General features: G+C 40.2%; 2 protein-coding genes across 3 annotated transcripts in view; one reads left to right on the top strand and one right to left on the bottom strand.

Annotated features, from left to right (window-relative positions):
* MARCHF7 (membrane associated ring-CH-type finger 7) overlaps positions 1–2,941 on the top strand; it is a 32,720-nt gene extending 29,779 nt beyond the window's left edge. For both annotated transcript variants that reach the window (XM_075002096.1, XM_075002095.1), the window contains exon 11: positions 2,027–2,941. In XM_075002096.1, coding sequence (XP_074858197.1) covers positions 2,027–2,082 — 56 coding nt within the window. In that variant the 3' untranslated portion in view covers positions 2,083–2,941. The remainder of the gene's footprint in view (positions 1–2,026) is intronic.
* A 1,930-nt stretch (positions 2,942–4,871) lies between these two features.
* CD302 (CD302 molecule) overlaps positions 4,872–17,062 on the bottom strand; it is a 36,539-nt gene continuing 24,348 nt past the window's right edge. Inside the window, exons 4-6 of the mRNA XM_075002097.1 lie at positions 13,663–13,836; positions 11,519–11,545; positions 4,872–8,791 (exon numbers count right to left, since the gene is read on the bottom strand). Of these exons, the coding sequence (XP_074858198.1) occupies positions 8,598–8,791; positions 11,519–11,545; positions 13,663–13,836 (395 nt within the window). The 3' untranslated portion in view covers positions 4,872–8,597. The remainder of the gene's footprint in view (positions 8,792–11,518; positions 11,546–13,662; positions 13,837–17,062) is intronic.

The following is a 17,062-nucleotide window of genomic DNA, read 5'->3' as shown; positions in this document are numbered from 1 at the left end:
GTTCCTATGCCCTGGGCTAAACTTGAAGAAGCCCATATTACCTAGTGTTTAAACTCACGTGTCTACATGTTGTCTTTGCTGGTTGCTATGTGTAGACATTGGAAGTATATTAATGACTGATTTGTCAGACTCAATGGCCATGTCTACACTAGCCCCAAACTTTGAAATGGTCATGCAAATGGCCATTTCGAAGTTTACTAATGAAGCACTGAAATACATATTCAGCGCTTCATTAGCATGTAGGCGGCCGTGGCACTTCAAAATTGATGCGGCTCGCTGCCACGCGGTTTATCCCGATGGGGCTCCTTTTCAAAAGGACCCCGCCTACTACGAAGTCCCCTTATTCCTATGAGCAGATGGGAATAAGGGGACTTCGAAGTAGGGGGGTCCTTTCGAAAAGGAGCCCCGTCGGGACGAGCTGTGCGGCGGCGAGGCGTGTCAATTTTGAAGTGCCGCGGCCGCCCGCATGCTAATGAAGCGCTGAATATGTATTTCAGCGCTTCATTAGTAAACTTTGAAATGGCCATTTGCGTGGCCATTTCGAAGTTTGGGGCTAGTGTAGACGTAGCCAATGTGTGATTTTTTTTTTTAATAGAAAAATGCAGTGAGTCTCAAGATCTGAAAAGGTGATTTCCATCCATGAGATGAAGTGTTCAGAGTATGAGAGGGGATAGTTCTTTCCTTGTGCTGCAAGAAACACATTCTGATTTAGTTTCCATGAGTTTGAATGTAACTTACTTCGGACTATTGTAGCTGCTAGCTGGCTAATAATTTTCTAAAAGATGACCATAACTTTTTTTATAAAATAACTTATTCCTCATTTAGGTAGTTATGTTCCTTTTATAGTAGAAGTGAATTCTGGACTGAGCCTTGTTTGTCCTGGAGTTTGATCTATGGAGTATCTGACAGGGGATTTGACAATTGGCATAAACATTGAGTTTGGGACTCTGAAATTTGAGCATTGAAAATGCTCTCTCAAGTCTTTACAAAATATATTTTTCAATATATTTATTCTTTATATTTTTTAGCCCAAGGAGACATGAGACCAGTTTTAAAAGTGATATCACAGGATAAAAAGTTTAAAAATAAATACTGATTGCTGACCACTGAATTTACAAAAAAGGAATTCTGCCAAGTCAACTTACATATATTGATGAACTAGTTGACACTGAATGCAGATAGGTTTATCAGGATGGTTCAAAAGTACTTATTGACAACTTTCCAGACAAAAGCTTCTAAATTATCCCCGACTTTAGTATTAAGGAAGAAAATTCAGCAAGCCTTTCTTAACACTAATCTGTTTAGAGCACCGAACAGAAAGGGAAAAATTTATATAACTGCTTCAGTCACTCAAAAGGTGGCTGCACTTTGGTGACTGTGATTCCTGTGTGTACAAAAATATCTTGGCACCCTTGTGGACTACATCAGTGATGCATGTATGCAACACTACTATTTTCCACAGCTTACAAAGGTGTTTTCTTTACTGTGTTCCTCCCAGGCAATCTTACGTAACTTTCTACTGCAGTTTTCTATAGCACTTGCTAGTATCAGAGACTCTGAAAACCAGGAAAATTTTTACTTCAAAACAAATACAAGTGGAATAGTTGATGTAGCTTCATAAAAATATCATTTTTTTTTCAAGACTCCTTTATAGGACACTGCTTAGATATTTTAAAAATATTTTATTCACACACGCTGTTCTGTTGACTTTTTCACCTCCACAATCACCACTGCTGTGGTGTCTATCACCATAAACAAGGGCCAATTTACATTCAGACATACACAAGTGCAGGTGTTTGGGTTTTTTAGCTAATGGCAGCTGCATTTAATGCTGGTGATTTTTCTTAAGAGCATGCATTTCAAACTTGGGAAATCTTACATTTTAATATGATTTTTGGGATACCAAAATTCAGAATTTTCTTGTATACATTTAAACTCTGTTCACATTTAAAATAAAAACCATATTAACTCTACATTTTACAGACCTTTAAAAGTGGCTTTTGATTGTACTATATTCTTCCAACAGCTTCAGAGGATGATTCTGAAGACGGTGATGCTGGCAGAAGTTTTGACACTGCTTAATGTGGCAGGAGCCAAACAGAAGTGCTGCAAAGATGCAGAACTGGCAAGAACGTATCATCATCATGCATTTATTTTTTGATGTTTAGTAGGAAGCGCATTGAATATTTCTATAGTTTTTAAAGCATCGCTGAACTGAGTCCACTGCTGCATACCAGAACAGAGAGTGAATTTGAAAACTGTTCAGCAAGGTGTAAAAGAGTTAGATATACAATGCTGCATCTCCTTTGAGATGGGATGGTATGCCTTGTTTCGAAAAAGTATGTAACGGCCTTTTTGACAAAGACTTTAAATGTTTAAGGAAGTCATATCTCCCTTTATATAAACTTTTTACTGTAGTCAGTTAAATTGCTGGATTCGTCTACCAAGTTTTTCTCTTATACTGGTAACTGTGTGTTTTGGGGTGGGAAACTCATGTATGTATAGCACACATTTTTTCATTTAAAAATGCTTATGTTGTCATTTCTTATAATCAATTGCTTCCAGTGTTAACATAGGATGAATGGGTAATATAAAAATTACAGTGTTCACTTTCAAAATTTTGTTTGAAGAGTATTGAACTCAACAGCAATAAGAACTTGCAAGGGGCTTCTAATATAAAAGTGTTAATGATGGCTTTTTTTATGTACTGATTTGGAAATCTGAGATTATATTTGATATATGGCTATTCCAATAAGGAAATACTACAGCTATAAACTCTTGCATTTTGGCATTCCTGACAAATGCAACTTGATAGGATTTAAAATCTTAATGAGCTGTTTAGTTGAAAAATCTTTTATAGATCCCACATTCACTGTTAAAACACTGGTTATCAATGTTTTTTAGTGATGTCACTTATAAATAAAGATGACGCATAGAACTGCATTGGAATATTCCCTTTTTAAAAAAAAAACTGTATAGCTGTCTTCCACCATTTTACATCGTAGCAAAACATCTCTCATTGTACAGGTAGTGTCATCCATAACTGTCTTAGGGTGTACAAAAGGTTGCAGAATACATGACCCCACTCCTACACATCTGACCCTGACACCTACAGTAAACCTGTACCGTGATTTCCACTTGTGCTTAACCCCCTTCAGCTCCATATGGTCCCAGCTCAGCCCCCGCACTTCTGCTTACCACCCATACATAGCTCCTGTTCACTCCAGACCCCTGCCCTCTGGCTCTAGCTCAACCTCCCCAGCCCCAGTTCAAACCTTCTGCAGGCTCACCACTGGCACACAGCTCCAGCTCACCCCCGTTTAAACTGCCCCGCACAGCTCTGATTCAAGCCACTCCACCCTGCATGGCTCTGGTGCAACCCCCTGCCAGCTCACCACCCTCACACAGCTCTGGTACCAGCTCAGCCACCCGAGGCCCAGCTCACTACCCATGCACAGCTCTGACTCAACTCCACCCCTCACCCCCCTGCAGCCCTAACCCACCCCAGGCTTAGCCCCTGCCTCCCATGGCTCCAACCCACCAACAGGCTTAATGCTCCCCAACTCCCAGCCCAGGACTTAGCTTTCTGCTTCTTCCCTGGTTGCAGAACATGTGTTCTGCCAGAGAAAAATCCGGACCCCCACTTATGCGAAATCCAGGTTTACACGAGACCTTACTGCATCTACGCAGCAAAGTTACAGCCATCATTTTGAAAGAGGTTGCGAGCATCTACACAATGCATCCCCTATTTCAAAATAATTTCCAAGGAACAGACACCTTATTTTGAACCCGGTAAACCTCATTCCACAAGGAATGGCACCTATTTTGAAAAAGATATTTCAAAATAGGGGCTTTGGGAATAGGAGCTATTTTGAAATAAACTATCCCTGAATACTTATTTTGAAATAATGCTGCTGTGTAGACATAGTATTTCAGACTAGAGCCCCTAGGAAGCAGTGCTTCCAGAGGCTCTAAGCATGGATACACTCTTTAGAAAAAGTTTTGCTTACTTTAGGGTTTCCCTATAGTGTAGATGTGTTATTCTGGAATAAGCTAGTCCAGAATAACTCTGTAGTGTAGATATACCCTCTGTGTTCTCTGTACAACCTGGGGAACAATTTATTGGTATAAAAAATTCATATCACTGTCAATTCTGGGCATACCAATTTGATGTAGAGATAAAAGGTAGCCTTTTCTGTAGCACACTGAAAAATTATCTGTGTTCAGTTTGCTACCTAGCCCTTATAGCCTGCATTTAATTTGACACATCCATAAAGTAGTAGATTACTACTAACTATAAATAGTTTCAGAGGAGTAGCTGCATTAGTGTGTGGCTTCACAAAAATCAAGCAATCCTGTAGTACCTTAAAGGCTAAAAAATTTAATTAGGTAATGAGCTTTCCTGGGTAAGACCCACTTCAGATTTTTACTGTCTTACAAAAGCTAATAAATAAATTTGTTAGTCTTTAAAGTGCTACAAGTCTGTTAATTTAAAAAAAATAATTGATTTAAGGTAAACTCACATAAGATAGTACAAAGAGACTCCACCTATTCTAATTAAAACTCTTGTCCTATCCCATTACAAAATGAGCCTGAAAGAAGAATTTTACTGGTAAAATGGATAAGCATGCTAAAATCTGCCTGTGCCAGAGATAAGATATAAAAGCTACCCTACTGGGTTACCTAGTAATCCCCCTGACAACACAGGCCAGTTCTTTAGTTGAAACAAGGTTTAGTAGTACAGCTTCTACTGCTTCATGCCATGGAGGACACCTAATAGGGAAGTAAAGACTCCACTAGTAGGCCTAAATACCATTTTGCGGTGCCCAAGATAACACAGGCCCCATCCCAATCCAGACAGAAGCTACAGAAAAGAAAAAAATATATTTTATTTTTGAAAGGGCCCACACAGGCCTTATCGCTTTACACTTTGATGGCCCTTTTTCATTGCATAATCAAGTTCTGTGTTTTTTTTCTTTATTTGACATTCTGTGGACAAGATAACTTACGCATTTCTGTGTCATGTAAGAATCTTTTGATGAGTGTTAGCTTTGTCATCTTCTGCCAATCACTGACTGCATGCAAAAAATTAAGCCTACATATGCTTCAGTGAAAATTAGTTTCTTTAGATGAGCCATTCTGAGGCAAAATCTTCAGAAAAACATCTTTTGGCATTGACTGCCCTAGCTTCTGCATTTCTTCAAATTCTGTACACCAGAAAAACAATTGTTGACTAACAATCTAAAGTGCTTACCCAGCAATCTTGAATCTTTTAAAATTAGCAGTAAGTAACACACCATTACTTTCTCCTGCTTGTTGAAAACCTGAATCTCCTTGTGATGTGATTACCTTTTGAAGTCATTAGATTTGACTCACCATTCATCTGGCTGCTCTTCAATTTCCACAGTCTCTGCATTAAAATCACTGCCACATGACTGTGTTTCTTTATCCAGTTTCCCACACTCTGCATTTCTTGAAACTGGCTGCTGAGAGGCCTTGTCTGGCTAGAAAAATTGGACCATTATTGACATCCTTCACATTTCTGAAGTGTCTGGATGTCTGATGCATATTCATATCCCAACATGACAGAGTAGCACATGTTAATGATACACCACTGACCAATGAATGCCCTCTAGGCAATTTGGAGAACCAACTCACTGTTCGGAATGGAGCTTCTGTTCAAACGCTGCATGTACCTGGCTCAGGTAGATTGCAAATCTAGATACACAGGTACAATCAAACATACTTACTGACCCTACATAAATAAGCATCCTGAATTATTCTCATGGTGATGGGTTTGTGGCCCTCAGCCTGAAGCCTGTGGTACATCAGGCCTCAAAGTGGATCCATTTCACTCTACTTTACCTGGGGCCTGCTTAACTGAATTTTAAAAAAATCTACCTTCCGTTACCACTGATGCTTGCTTACACACATTTTCATTTCACATTGTACTCTGAACAGACTAATCTGCTTCCAGTGAACTTTATTTTAACTTTGTGAGCAAGATTTACTGCTTCATTCCTGTGAGTATGTCTACACTATTTAAAAAAAAAACCCACAACTGAGACTACCCATGTTACTAACTTGGGTTAAGATAGTTGTGTGAACGTGTCAACTCAGCTTTTAACTCAAGGTAGCAGCTCAAATTCAGCCCCATGCTTACACAGAGGATTTAACAAGTTCTTCCCCCAGGTTAGAGTTGTTGTGTCTCCACTACTGTGTTACCTGAAGTTCACTAACTTTGGTTTTGCAAAAGTGGACATTCCTCAACTATAATTAGCAGGAATCAGAACCTATAATGCAATCCTGCTAATCTGTTTAAATCATTGAACAAGGGAAACAGCATTCTCAGACCTCACAAACCAACCAACCAACCAACCAGCAGAGCTGGAGTATTGCCCTCAGTGCTGTTCTAATTTGCATAGTTTAGATTACTGCCAAGAAGAGCTCTTGATCCAGAACTTTTTTTGTACATAAAGCAGAAAATTCTGCTGAGCCTTGCTACAATATTTTGACTAGGTCTATAAACTTAACTCTAGGGTGTCTCAACTCCACACCAGAGCACAGGAGGCATTTTTATTGCTGTAATTCAGACAGGAGCTATTCAATTATTTAGTGCACTCCTTGCTTGTGATTAGTGTATTTAAAAGGACAGCACCTACTTATTGCGTAAAAGGTCAGGCTTAGGCAAATCTGAATGTCACCTTGAAAACTTCACAGGCCCCTCTACAGGAAACAAAAGAATGCTGAAATAATCAGCACTAGACAAAACATGGTACTGTAGGAATGTTTAAAATGTTTCATCTTAGTCACCTTTTAGCAAATAAAAGGATTAGAGCAGCAGAAGTTCCTTCAAGCAGAATTTCCAACATGTGAAGAAAATACAATAAGCGACACTAACAGTCAGCTGAGTGCCCAATATGAACATATGGCTAGTAAAATAGGGAGAGAATCCCAGAATACAGCCAAAAAAAACATCAATAAAACAGCACTGTGGGGGAAAATATTTACAGTGAAGGTGGGACTGGCTGGAGCACTGGGCATGAAGCTGTCTGATGCTTGAACCACTTGCTGTCGTAACAAGACTAGGCAAGGAAGAGATATGAGTAGCTACAGAAACAGCTCAGCTCACCTAAGGAGGTGAGGGACTGCAAAAAAGGGAGATGACTAAATTTTCTACATTCCTAGTACATTTTGTATCTTGGAAGAATAAAGTCAGCTTCCTTTTCCTTGCTGTTCCAATCCACTTTCTGCTCACAAAATGAAGATTTAATTCCATTAAGGTCTGAAGGAAGCATACAATACATACACATTCTGTTTCTTACTATGCTATTAACATAATTTCCTGACTTTTACTTGGTGTGTTTCAGTCAACCTTCTCTAATATCCATTCCATTCCTTTACTTCACAGATTTGTGGACTTCCCTCAAGAATCTTCACTCAAGGTTTTGGCCTTTTTAGCAGTCTGGGTAAAATGCAACATTTTAAAGCACAGAGGAGTATAATACTCTTGCTCTTTATACGTGTACAGAGCAATTTTTCAATTTAGATTTATATATTGAGAGTTGCAAGTTAGCCAGATGAACACTCGCATAACAGTTTGCCCACTAGTCTCCACTAAAATAACCAGGATGACTACCTATTGCAGGGTATGGGACAGAGGGCTAATTTATATTTAAGGGTTGTGGCATAATTAAATGCTTGCTCTTTACAGAATGACATGTCACTATGGCTACATCTACATGTGCACGCTACATTGAAATAGCTTATTTCGATGTAGTGACATCGATACAGGCTATTTCGATGAATAACGTCTACGCGTCCTCCAGGGCTAGCAACGTCGACGTTCAACTTCGACGTTGGGCAGCACCACATCGAAATAGGCGCTGCGAGGGAACGTCTACACGCCAAAGTAGCACACATTGAAATAAGGGTGCCAGGAACAGCTGCAGACAGGGTCACAGGGCGGACTCAACAGCAAGCCGCTCCCTTAAAGGGCCCCTCCCAGACACAGTTGCACTAAACAACACAAGATCCACAGAGCCGACAACTGGTTGCAGACCCTGTGCATGCAGCATGGATCCCCAGCTCCCGCAGCAGCAGCCAGAAGCCCTGGGCTAAGGGCTGCTGCACACGGTGACCATAGAGCCCCGCAGGGGCTGGAGAGAGAGCGTCTCTCAACCCCTCAGCTGATGGCCGCCATGGCGGACCCCGCTATTTCGATGTTGCGGGACACGGATCTGCTACACGTGCCCTACTTCGATGTTCAGCTTCGAAGTAGGGCACTATTCCCATCCCCTCATGGGGTTAGCGACTTCGACGTCTCGCCGCCTAACGTCGATTTCAACTTCGAAATAGCGCCCAACACGTGTAGCCGTGACGGGCGCTATTTCGAAGTTGGTGCCGCTACTTCAAAGTAGTGTGCACGTTTAGACGCGGCCTATGACCAACTCACACTCGTACTTCGCTATCTGTGTCTTAACAACTAGCACATTTTTACACAAGCCAAGTTATGCATGTGCTTAAGTGATTACAGGACTGATGCCTAAGTATGGATGACATTTTGCCATTTAAATAAAATTGTATAACCTTAACTTTTAAGCAGTATACTCATTTTCTTCATCTATTAGAATAGTTTCATCACTGTATGGAATTTCAGTTGTTGAATGGTGTGTGATACACAAAGCTCCAGAAGAAATACTTCTTTTATACAGGAACCAAAATAATGCTGCAGAAACTGTCACAACTATAGTGAAAACTATGACCAAGGTGGTAGTCAAGGCAGTTTTATCTGAAACAAAACAAGATAAATTTTGTAAATGTCCATTCATACATTATATTACACCAAAGGGAATATAAATATTAATTGCACAATTATCAAGTTTATTTTATAATTACAGGTTGAACCTCTCTCATCTGGTACCATTGGGATCTGACTGGTGCTCAACAAGAGATAGGAAGTCGTTATTTTCTAGCACATTACGAACACTTTCACTGCTTACTGGGCTCTTAAAAGACATTTGGGGCAAATTACAGCTAAATAACATCTCAGAACCCTGAGAGCCAGGACTGGTAGCTGGAAACAAACTTTATGGGACCACAGGAAACCTGGCACACCCACAATACGTGGTCATCTGGCCAACTAAATTCATGCTGGATTACAGATGTTGCCAGATGAATGTTCTGGATTAGAGGGGTTCAACCTGTAAATATGCATTTGTATTGTTTGTTCAGTGGCAATATATAGAAACACTGGGATTATTTAGTGAACATCCTAAACCCATTAGCTCTTTCTTACCTGTGATATTGTCTGTCTTCATAGTTGACTTTTTGTTATTTAATTGCTTAGAAAAAATCGAACTGATGGAACTTCTTTTCAAATCCCACTATCTAGTCTTCATTTTCCACAACTCTTTATCCAAATAAATGTTCTGAAGTTAAAAAAGGAATGACCTGCTCTAGGTATTGCACTTTACACATCACTAAGATAATGAATTACTTGGAAACAAGTATTTTATAGCTGTGCCTTTTCCCAAGGAATGATTTTAATCCCAAGAATGGAACAAACAGAGGAAAACCAAATTACTGTTCAGTGTTTTTATGATCTCAGGAGGAAATGTCTCGTGGAAATTGTACATTTACAATTGTCAGGGAATTCAGTTCAGAATGTGCTGCTGTTAGTGCTCTTTAGGCACAATGTGGGGTTAAAAAAATTAAACTAGAACCCACTAATTTTATGCCTTTCCTGACAAACAAAGAATCTACAGTAGTCAAGGAATGAGAACTGAACTTGATTCTTCAGTGTCACAAATACTGTCTACCAGAAAATACGGAACTTAAAAGGTTACACCCTTAAAAGGTAATCATTCTTGTCATTCCTCTTATTGCCTGCTCAGGGTTTAAGTGACTTCAAGAGTCTACCATGGAAGGAGTATCAGCACAAGCTCTGAATATACCAGCTGACAAGTGGAATTTATTGGCATGATCTACACAGATCCATTTTAAGGCCTCATCTCAGTGAAAATCAAGAGTAAATATACCTAAGGTGTAAGAAGAGTACATGGCTAAGATCAAAAAAGGAACTGCTGTCTAAACCCACCAATGTGAATCCCAGTCCACCCAGATATACTACCTATTGAGGAACTGGGGTGACTTCCATCCAGTTGTATCTGATTACAGCCATGGTTTGCTTCAATTGAAACGAGCAATGACTCAAACATTTGTGAGCAAAATTACTCATTCAAAAGAAATGTTTCAGAGGAGAATATCCTGAATTAATCCAGATGCTTCAGGAATACTCCATTCAAGCCTACATCAACCATTCAGTTCAAGAGTTCCACTGATAACAGTTCTTTTTAAAATGATAAACTATTGAGATTTAAAAAGTGGAAAAAATAGCTTATTTTAAAATGTGAATTGCTAGTTTAGATGAATACAAAAAATCAGATTACCCTTATTCCAGCTGACAGTGGGTTAACATTTGGCAGACAAGAGAACTTATACAGGTTGAACCTCTCTAGTCCAGCACCCTCAGGAACTGACCAATGTCAAACCAAAGAATTTGGCAAACCATGTGAGTTCAATATTCTCTAGCAGCATTATCAACACTTCCACTGAAATCATGCCAGACCACAGATGTTGCTGGACTAGACAGTGCCAAACTAGAGAGGTTTAACCTGCACAGTCATGAGGCAATTTATCTTCTAAGGAAGTAACTTTCTCCATGTTCTTTAATAGTTTTACAAGTCTCCTAACTCAATATTAATCCAATTAGCAAATATTTCATTGAGATGATTATAAAGAAAACTGAAAATATTTTTGAAGAACATGAACTCAGTGTACAGAGGATTATGTCATAACAGTAATGCTGATTTCTGACTGCCGAGGTTACTATAGGTCAGATAAGGATACCCTCTCTTGTATTACTCTACTAAACACATTTGTTCCTGACCCCTTAAGAACATGGCATCTTGTCTACTTGTACAGGTGAGGTTTTAAAAATGTTCTCTGTTACAGAAATGGTTTCATCTCACCTGTTTGTGCCACACAGAGATGATGGATAATTTTAAAGCATTTCTTTTTAGATGTTAGGGCCTATTCATAGTGGTAACACAACCATGTTAGCTGAAATTATTTTAGGACAGAGTTGCAGAACAATTTCCAAGCATGATCCATTTTGTAGTACGGGTGGGGCTTGAAAAGCACCTTTATCTGTGCATAAATCCAACCAGCAACACTAGAGATTTGCTTCCCTCATCCTCTAGTCTGAAGACCATCCTTATGCATTGGGTTGGGTAATTTCAGCTCATTCTGAATTCTTGGATGAGTTAACAAGTGGAGGAGGCAGGTAGAAACTAGGCAGAGGCCAGAATAAGAGTTCTGTCTAGAAAGGAAGACTGATAAAAGCTCCACTTGTCACTTTGCACAAACCCTTGAGGCGTTAGGCACAACAGCTGCAGATTTAAATAACATCCAGAAAATGCTAGTAAAATTCAAAGAAAGGTATGCAAACACTCACCTGGTAAGTACGTCTTTTCATATGCAACTACAAGAAAAAAAGAAATTGGTTAGCTTGTTTCATGTTTCTATGCAATAAACTATTTTCAAAGAACGTAAATTTTCATATTTTTGGTGCATAAGCAATTGAGGGAAGACTACATTCCCATTTAATGAAGTAGGTTTTACTCAGGAAAGCTCATGACCTAATAAATTTGCTAGTATATAAGATGTTACAGGGAAAAGTTCACCTAACTGTATTAATAAAATAGATGGCCCTGCCACAACATTCATGCAGGTGTCTACGAAGCCAACAGAAAATGCAGCATTAGGTAACCTAAGTCAAGGTGAGGGGAGGTGTCATTTACATGTGAATTTAGGAGCCAATCTCTAATTTCACTTCTATGACAGGCTCCTCTGTGTCCTCAATCCCGTCACTCTGGCTCCCATCTACACCACCAGTCTTAAACTTCTCTTATTTGTCAGGGTAAGTCTTGCCTGAACTACCCTCCCCTCCCCTCCCCCACAACACCCTAATGCCTCTACTATGGTTCCAAATTGACATCACTTGTATTTCAAAAACTAACCACAGCACAATGTTTAGTGGATCATAAGCTATTTTAAGTCCTATTAATATATGGATTTTGTGAAGGATTTTGAGAGAGTAACACAGAAAACGTTTTAGATATACTGTGCTGTCTTCTAGAAAACTGAACTCGCAAAAAAGGATCACTCATGCAAAGACATTCTGAAAGAAGTGGTAGGGCAAGGCTAGGGAGGCATCTCTAGAATACGCATTTCCACTCCTCTGTGCCTTCCCTGAGACTGGGGTGGGCAATAAACACAAAGGTATAGTCTACACTACACCACCCTTTGTTCAGTTTAACCTACCCAATTTCAGAAATGCAAATAGCATAGCTGGTTGATAGGTTGGCAGTACTCCGCTCTCGTGTTGACTCTGGCTACTCTTCTCATTCTGGTGCAGTACCACAGTTGGCAGGAGAGCATTCAGAGGTCAATTTACTGTGTCTAGGCAGACACAGTAAATTGACTGCTGATGGATCAATCACTACAGCATCAATCCATTGTCTAGTATAGACAAGCCCATAGTAGTAGTAGGGTGGTTGTGATGAAAAAACTGTTTCAAATGTTGACTTAGATGAAAAGAAAAATAATACAGCTTATCAGTCTGGATTGTATGCCTCTCTGAAAACTATTAAGTATTAATAAATATCTGGAGAAAAACAAATACAGCATATTTAAGAATCAAAGTAACTATTAACTGTGGGTAAGAGCTGAAGCTACTAAATTCTGACATTTATTCTGAATCCTGATTTGAAATAATAACGTGATAATGAAAATAATATAAATATGCCATATTTTCAGTGTTTACAACTCAAACATTTTATTGTTAAATCTGGATACAAGGCAACTCAAGCTTTTCTACTACAGTTGAGTAGCTGACCCAGGAGAAAGCTGGAACAAAAAATCAATCTGGATGAATATAATATAATCTGGATGATACACATCTTTAATTTGGGTAGCTCAAAGAAAAGTTATATAAATTATTGTACAGCTGGCATTTGACTCTAGTTAAGATCCATCTAGTAGAGACATGTTAGTAGAGGGGTCCTCCACGGGAGGGGCTGTTTTGGGAAAGTGGAACATACTTGCATATGGTGATGTCTAGGACTGACATGATCTTGGGATGAAATTACAGAGATTCATTTTATGACAAATGCTAGCTTCCAGGAGATCCCCTCACCCGCTTACTTAATGCTCTTGTAAAGGATCTCTATTTAAACAGAAAGACAAATAATTTATTTTCTATTGTTAGCAGCTAGACTTGGTATTGCACATCACTGGAAAAATATGACCCCCCTTCAAACCAAGTACATGCAAAAAAGAAGTGCCAAAAAGAGGAGAGGTACTCAGAAATTTGGTCATCTTTTCAAGCATATTCAAAGAAGGGAGGCTTTCAAGCTAGCAATCTCAAATGTCAGGTTCTTTGAATAGTAACCTGATCCTAAAGTTCTCCTGAACAAGTAACGTACAGTGTAGGAAGTTAAGCTTTCACTGTAACTGCTATAATCAAAAGTTTAAAATAGGTGAGTGTGTGTCTGTACAGAGAAAGAGAGACATGATGTAGATACACTTTGTACTTACAGGCTGCTTTACAAAGGGTCCCTGCCAGAGGAAGATTTTCACAGCTGATTTTTCTCCATCCCCCAGACTTAGTGTTCATAGAAGCACATGTGTTTAGGAGCTCCTCATTACTTTCCTCCTCAATCCAATTGGTAAATTTCATTTCCGACTTGTCAAACCATTTAAAAGTATTATCTGTGATTGAAAGGATTATACATTATGTCATTGTGGGGAAAAAAACCATTTTTTGTACATACTAATCAAATCAAATAATTGAATTTAACAGAAAACTGAGCATTGTGAAGCTATTTCTTGGTAATTTGTACATGCTTCAAATCCAGTGCAGTGAGCTACATCAAACATGTTCTCAGCAGCTTCTTAGACAAGAGAAATTCTGCCAGGATACATCTGACATTTTGGCCAGACCACCATGCTTCAGGGCACCTGTAATGCTCTTTTCTCAGGAAAAAAAAAAACCTCATTGCTCTTCAATGATATCATATATGGCTGGGACCAAATACTTTTCCCTAGACTTTCCCATTTATTTTCATGGTGTATTTTCAGTCATGTGGCTGCGCTTCCATCCTTTTACATGCCACAGTAGGATTATAATTTATACACTTAAATTGCTTACGCTGCTGTTTATATATTTGCTTTGAAACATTTCTTGTCTTCCCCTTTGTCATCATGGGAAGGGTTTCATGTCAGGATCAGGAGCTCTTTAATATACATTTTTCTCCTTTTATTGCTCTGGAACAGCAGCAATGAAAAGAAACGTTAATTTTAAAAAATCCACTATTTATATATTGGATTTTCCTATTACATCAAATCTACTTGATTTCACACATTTTCTTTGGGAAGACAGACTGTCACACTTCACAAGCTAAGTCTTTGGTCTGTCCTAAGCATGGTAGTAACACACAAAACTAAAACCAGCTGAATAACCGTTTAAGACTTGAGATTAGGAAATGGACCTGATAATTCACAACATGGAGCCTCTAGATTTTACCATGAAAAGAAGTCACACACCTATGTCCCAGCCAAGAGAGATTTTGAGGTTTACAGTATTTTCACTGAAGCTCCTACCCAAAAAACCCCATAAGCTTAGCAAAGCAGGAGATAAAGAGATCCCTGACAAAAATGAATATTTTTCCTGCAGGGCACAGTGAGAGTCCTAGTATTAGGAAATCCAGAGGAGGAAGGTTGGTCTCATGGTTAAAGGTGTCGAACATTCCCTGCCAGACTTACTGTGTGACACTGGGCAAGCCACATTTTCTCTATTATCTAGTTTCCCATCTGCTTAATGGTAATAATAAATCCAGCAGCATTGTTACTTCTGAACTCCACTTTAAACAGGCACGTAACAGTGAGCCTCTGATTGTGACATAAAACTGATTTTCCTAGACAGGTGGAAGACAAATAAAGTAAGGTCGAGAAAACATGACCTATGACGGAAGATTAAAAAACTGGGTGTGCTTAGTCTGGAGAAGAGAAAACTGAGATGGGCCATGACAATAATTTTCAAGTGCATAAAAGGCTGTTACAAGAAGGAAGAAGACAAATTGTTCTCCTTAACTACTGTGAATAAAATAAGAAGCAGTGGTCTTAAATTACAGCAAGGATGGTGTAGATTGCACATTAGGAAAAATTTAAGCACTGGACTAAATTAACTAGGGAGGTTGTGGGATCTCCAACATGGGAAGTTTTTTAAGAGTAGGCTAGCCAAACACCTGGCAGGGATGGTCTAGTCTAGCTCTCCATCCTGCGTACTGGTGACCTCCTTCACAGAACCTGGGTGCAATCCTTCCTTCATTATAAAATAAAAGCACATAAATGCTGGAGGCGAAGCATTTGGGGCGGAGGCTCCCAAGTAGTAATCCTGTGATCCCCTGAAGGGTCATGACCCCAAGTTTGAGAATCCCTGGCCTAGCTAATACCTAGTCCTACCATGAGTGAAGGGGACTGAACTAGAGGACATTTCAAGGTCCCTTCCAGTCCTACAATTCTGTGATTCAAGACCTCTAGCAAAATTACGTATTTTTGTGGATAAATTCTGTTCTCAAATATGTAAAGTCAAAATAATCCATTAATTTCAGTATTGTTACTCCAGACTTACATAGTGCATCTGAAGCTAGTATGTATATACAAAATTTAATTTACAGCTTTTTTAAGTTATTGATATGAATGGAAAAAAGTAAGCAAGAGTGTTTCTATAACTATGCAAATACCATGTAAAGATGGTTTGTAACCACCATCTATGAAAATGAATATTGGGCTTGTCAAAGTTGTAGGACTGAGAGACCTGGAGATAATCCTGTATCGGGGTATGCAACCAAAATAGCGAGAAGAGCCTTTTTTTTCAAATTCAGTTACAAAATCAATACTTCAAGAGCCGCAATGCAAGTGAATACGAGGCAGTCATTACGTCAAACTGTACTTTTTGCCACCCCTATTTTACAAACAGAGTGCACACAACGATTTGGACCAGTTCGGAAGTTAAGCTACCCCAACCTCCAGGCACTACCTGCCACAGCCCCCCAAATCCACCCTCTATCCCCAAGCGTTTACCCCCCATATCACCCACCCCACCCCCAGGCTTAACTCACCTCAGCCATCCTGCCCCACCTGCCCACTGAACCTGGATCTTACTTGCCCACCCTCTGCTCTCCCCCCACCCACATGCGGTCTGGGTCCCCACCCCTCGTTGCTCTCCTTCCCCACCCCATTCTGGGTCCCCTCAAAACTTCTCAGGCCAGAAAATGCCTGCAACTTTCCAGACGCTCCCCACCCAACAGCACCGGCGCCAGAATCACCGGGTCCTGGGGCCAGGCAGGGAGCTGGGGCAAGTCTTGGGGGAGGTGACCTTGCACCACTGGATGCAGCTCCAGAGGCTGCTGTGGAGCAAGGAAGAGCTGGGGAGGGGGCACCATGCTGCCCAGGAGGAGTCACTGGCCCCATGGGGAGGGAAGCTGCACTCTCAGAAGGCCTCCCCCTGACTTCTTCCTCCTTAGAGCGGTTGGGCAGCTTTCACAGGGCAAGCGTGGCTGTACAGTTCCAGCAGGGGAAGACACAGCCATCCCTCCCTCTGCTCACGTCCCCCATGTGCAGCACGGATGGCTCCCTGCACTGCCCCTGCTGAAATAACGGAACTAAACTGAATTGGTTTAATGCCAGCCATTAAACCAATTCAATTTAGTTCCATTATTCCAGTGGAGGCAGTGCAGGGAACTGCGAGACGAGTCAGCAGCGGCAACACCCGGAGCTGCAAGTGGCTCCTGAAAGAGCTGCATTCAGCTCCAGAGCCACAGGTTGCCGACCACTGTCCTACACTTATCCTCCATACAGTCTTCTACTGACACATCTCAACTCTGATTTGGAGGGACAACCTAGGGCTGAGAAGTTAGTTACTTGTTTATACTCA

The sequence above is a fragment of the Carettochelys insculpta genome, chromosome 8 (genome assembly GCF_033958435.1).
Source record: "Carettochelys insculpta isolate YL-2023 chromosome 8, ASM3395843v1, whole genome shotgun sequence".
In the NCBI taxonomy this organism is placed as follows: domain Eukaryota; kingdom Metazoa; phylum Chordata; order Testudines; family Carettochelyidae; genus Carettochelys; species Carettochelys insculpta.
The sequence above is the reverse complement of the archived record's forward strand: the minus strand, read 5'-3'. Positions and strand labels throughout refer to the sequence as shown.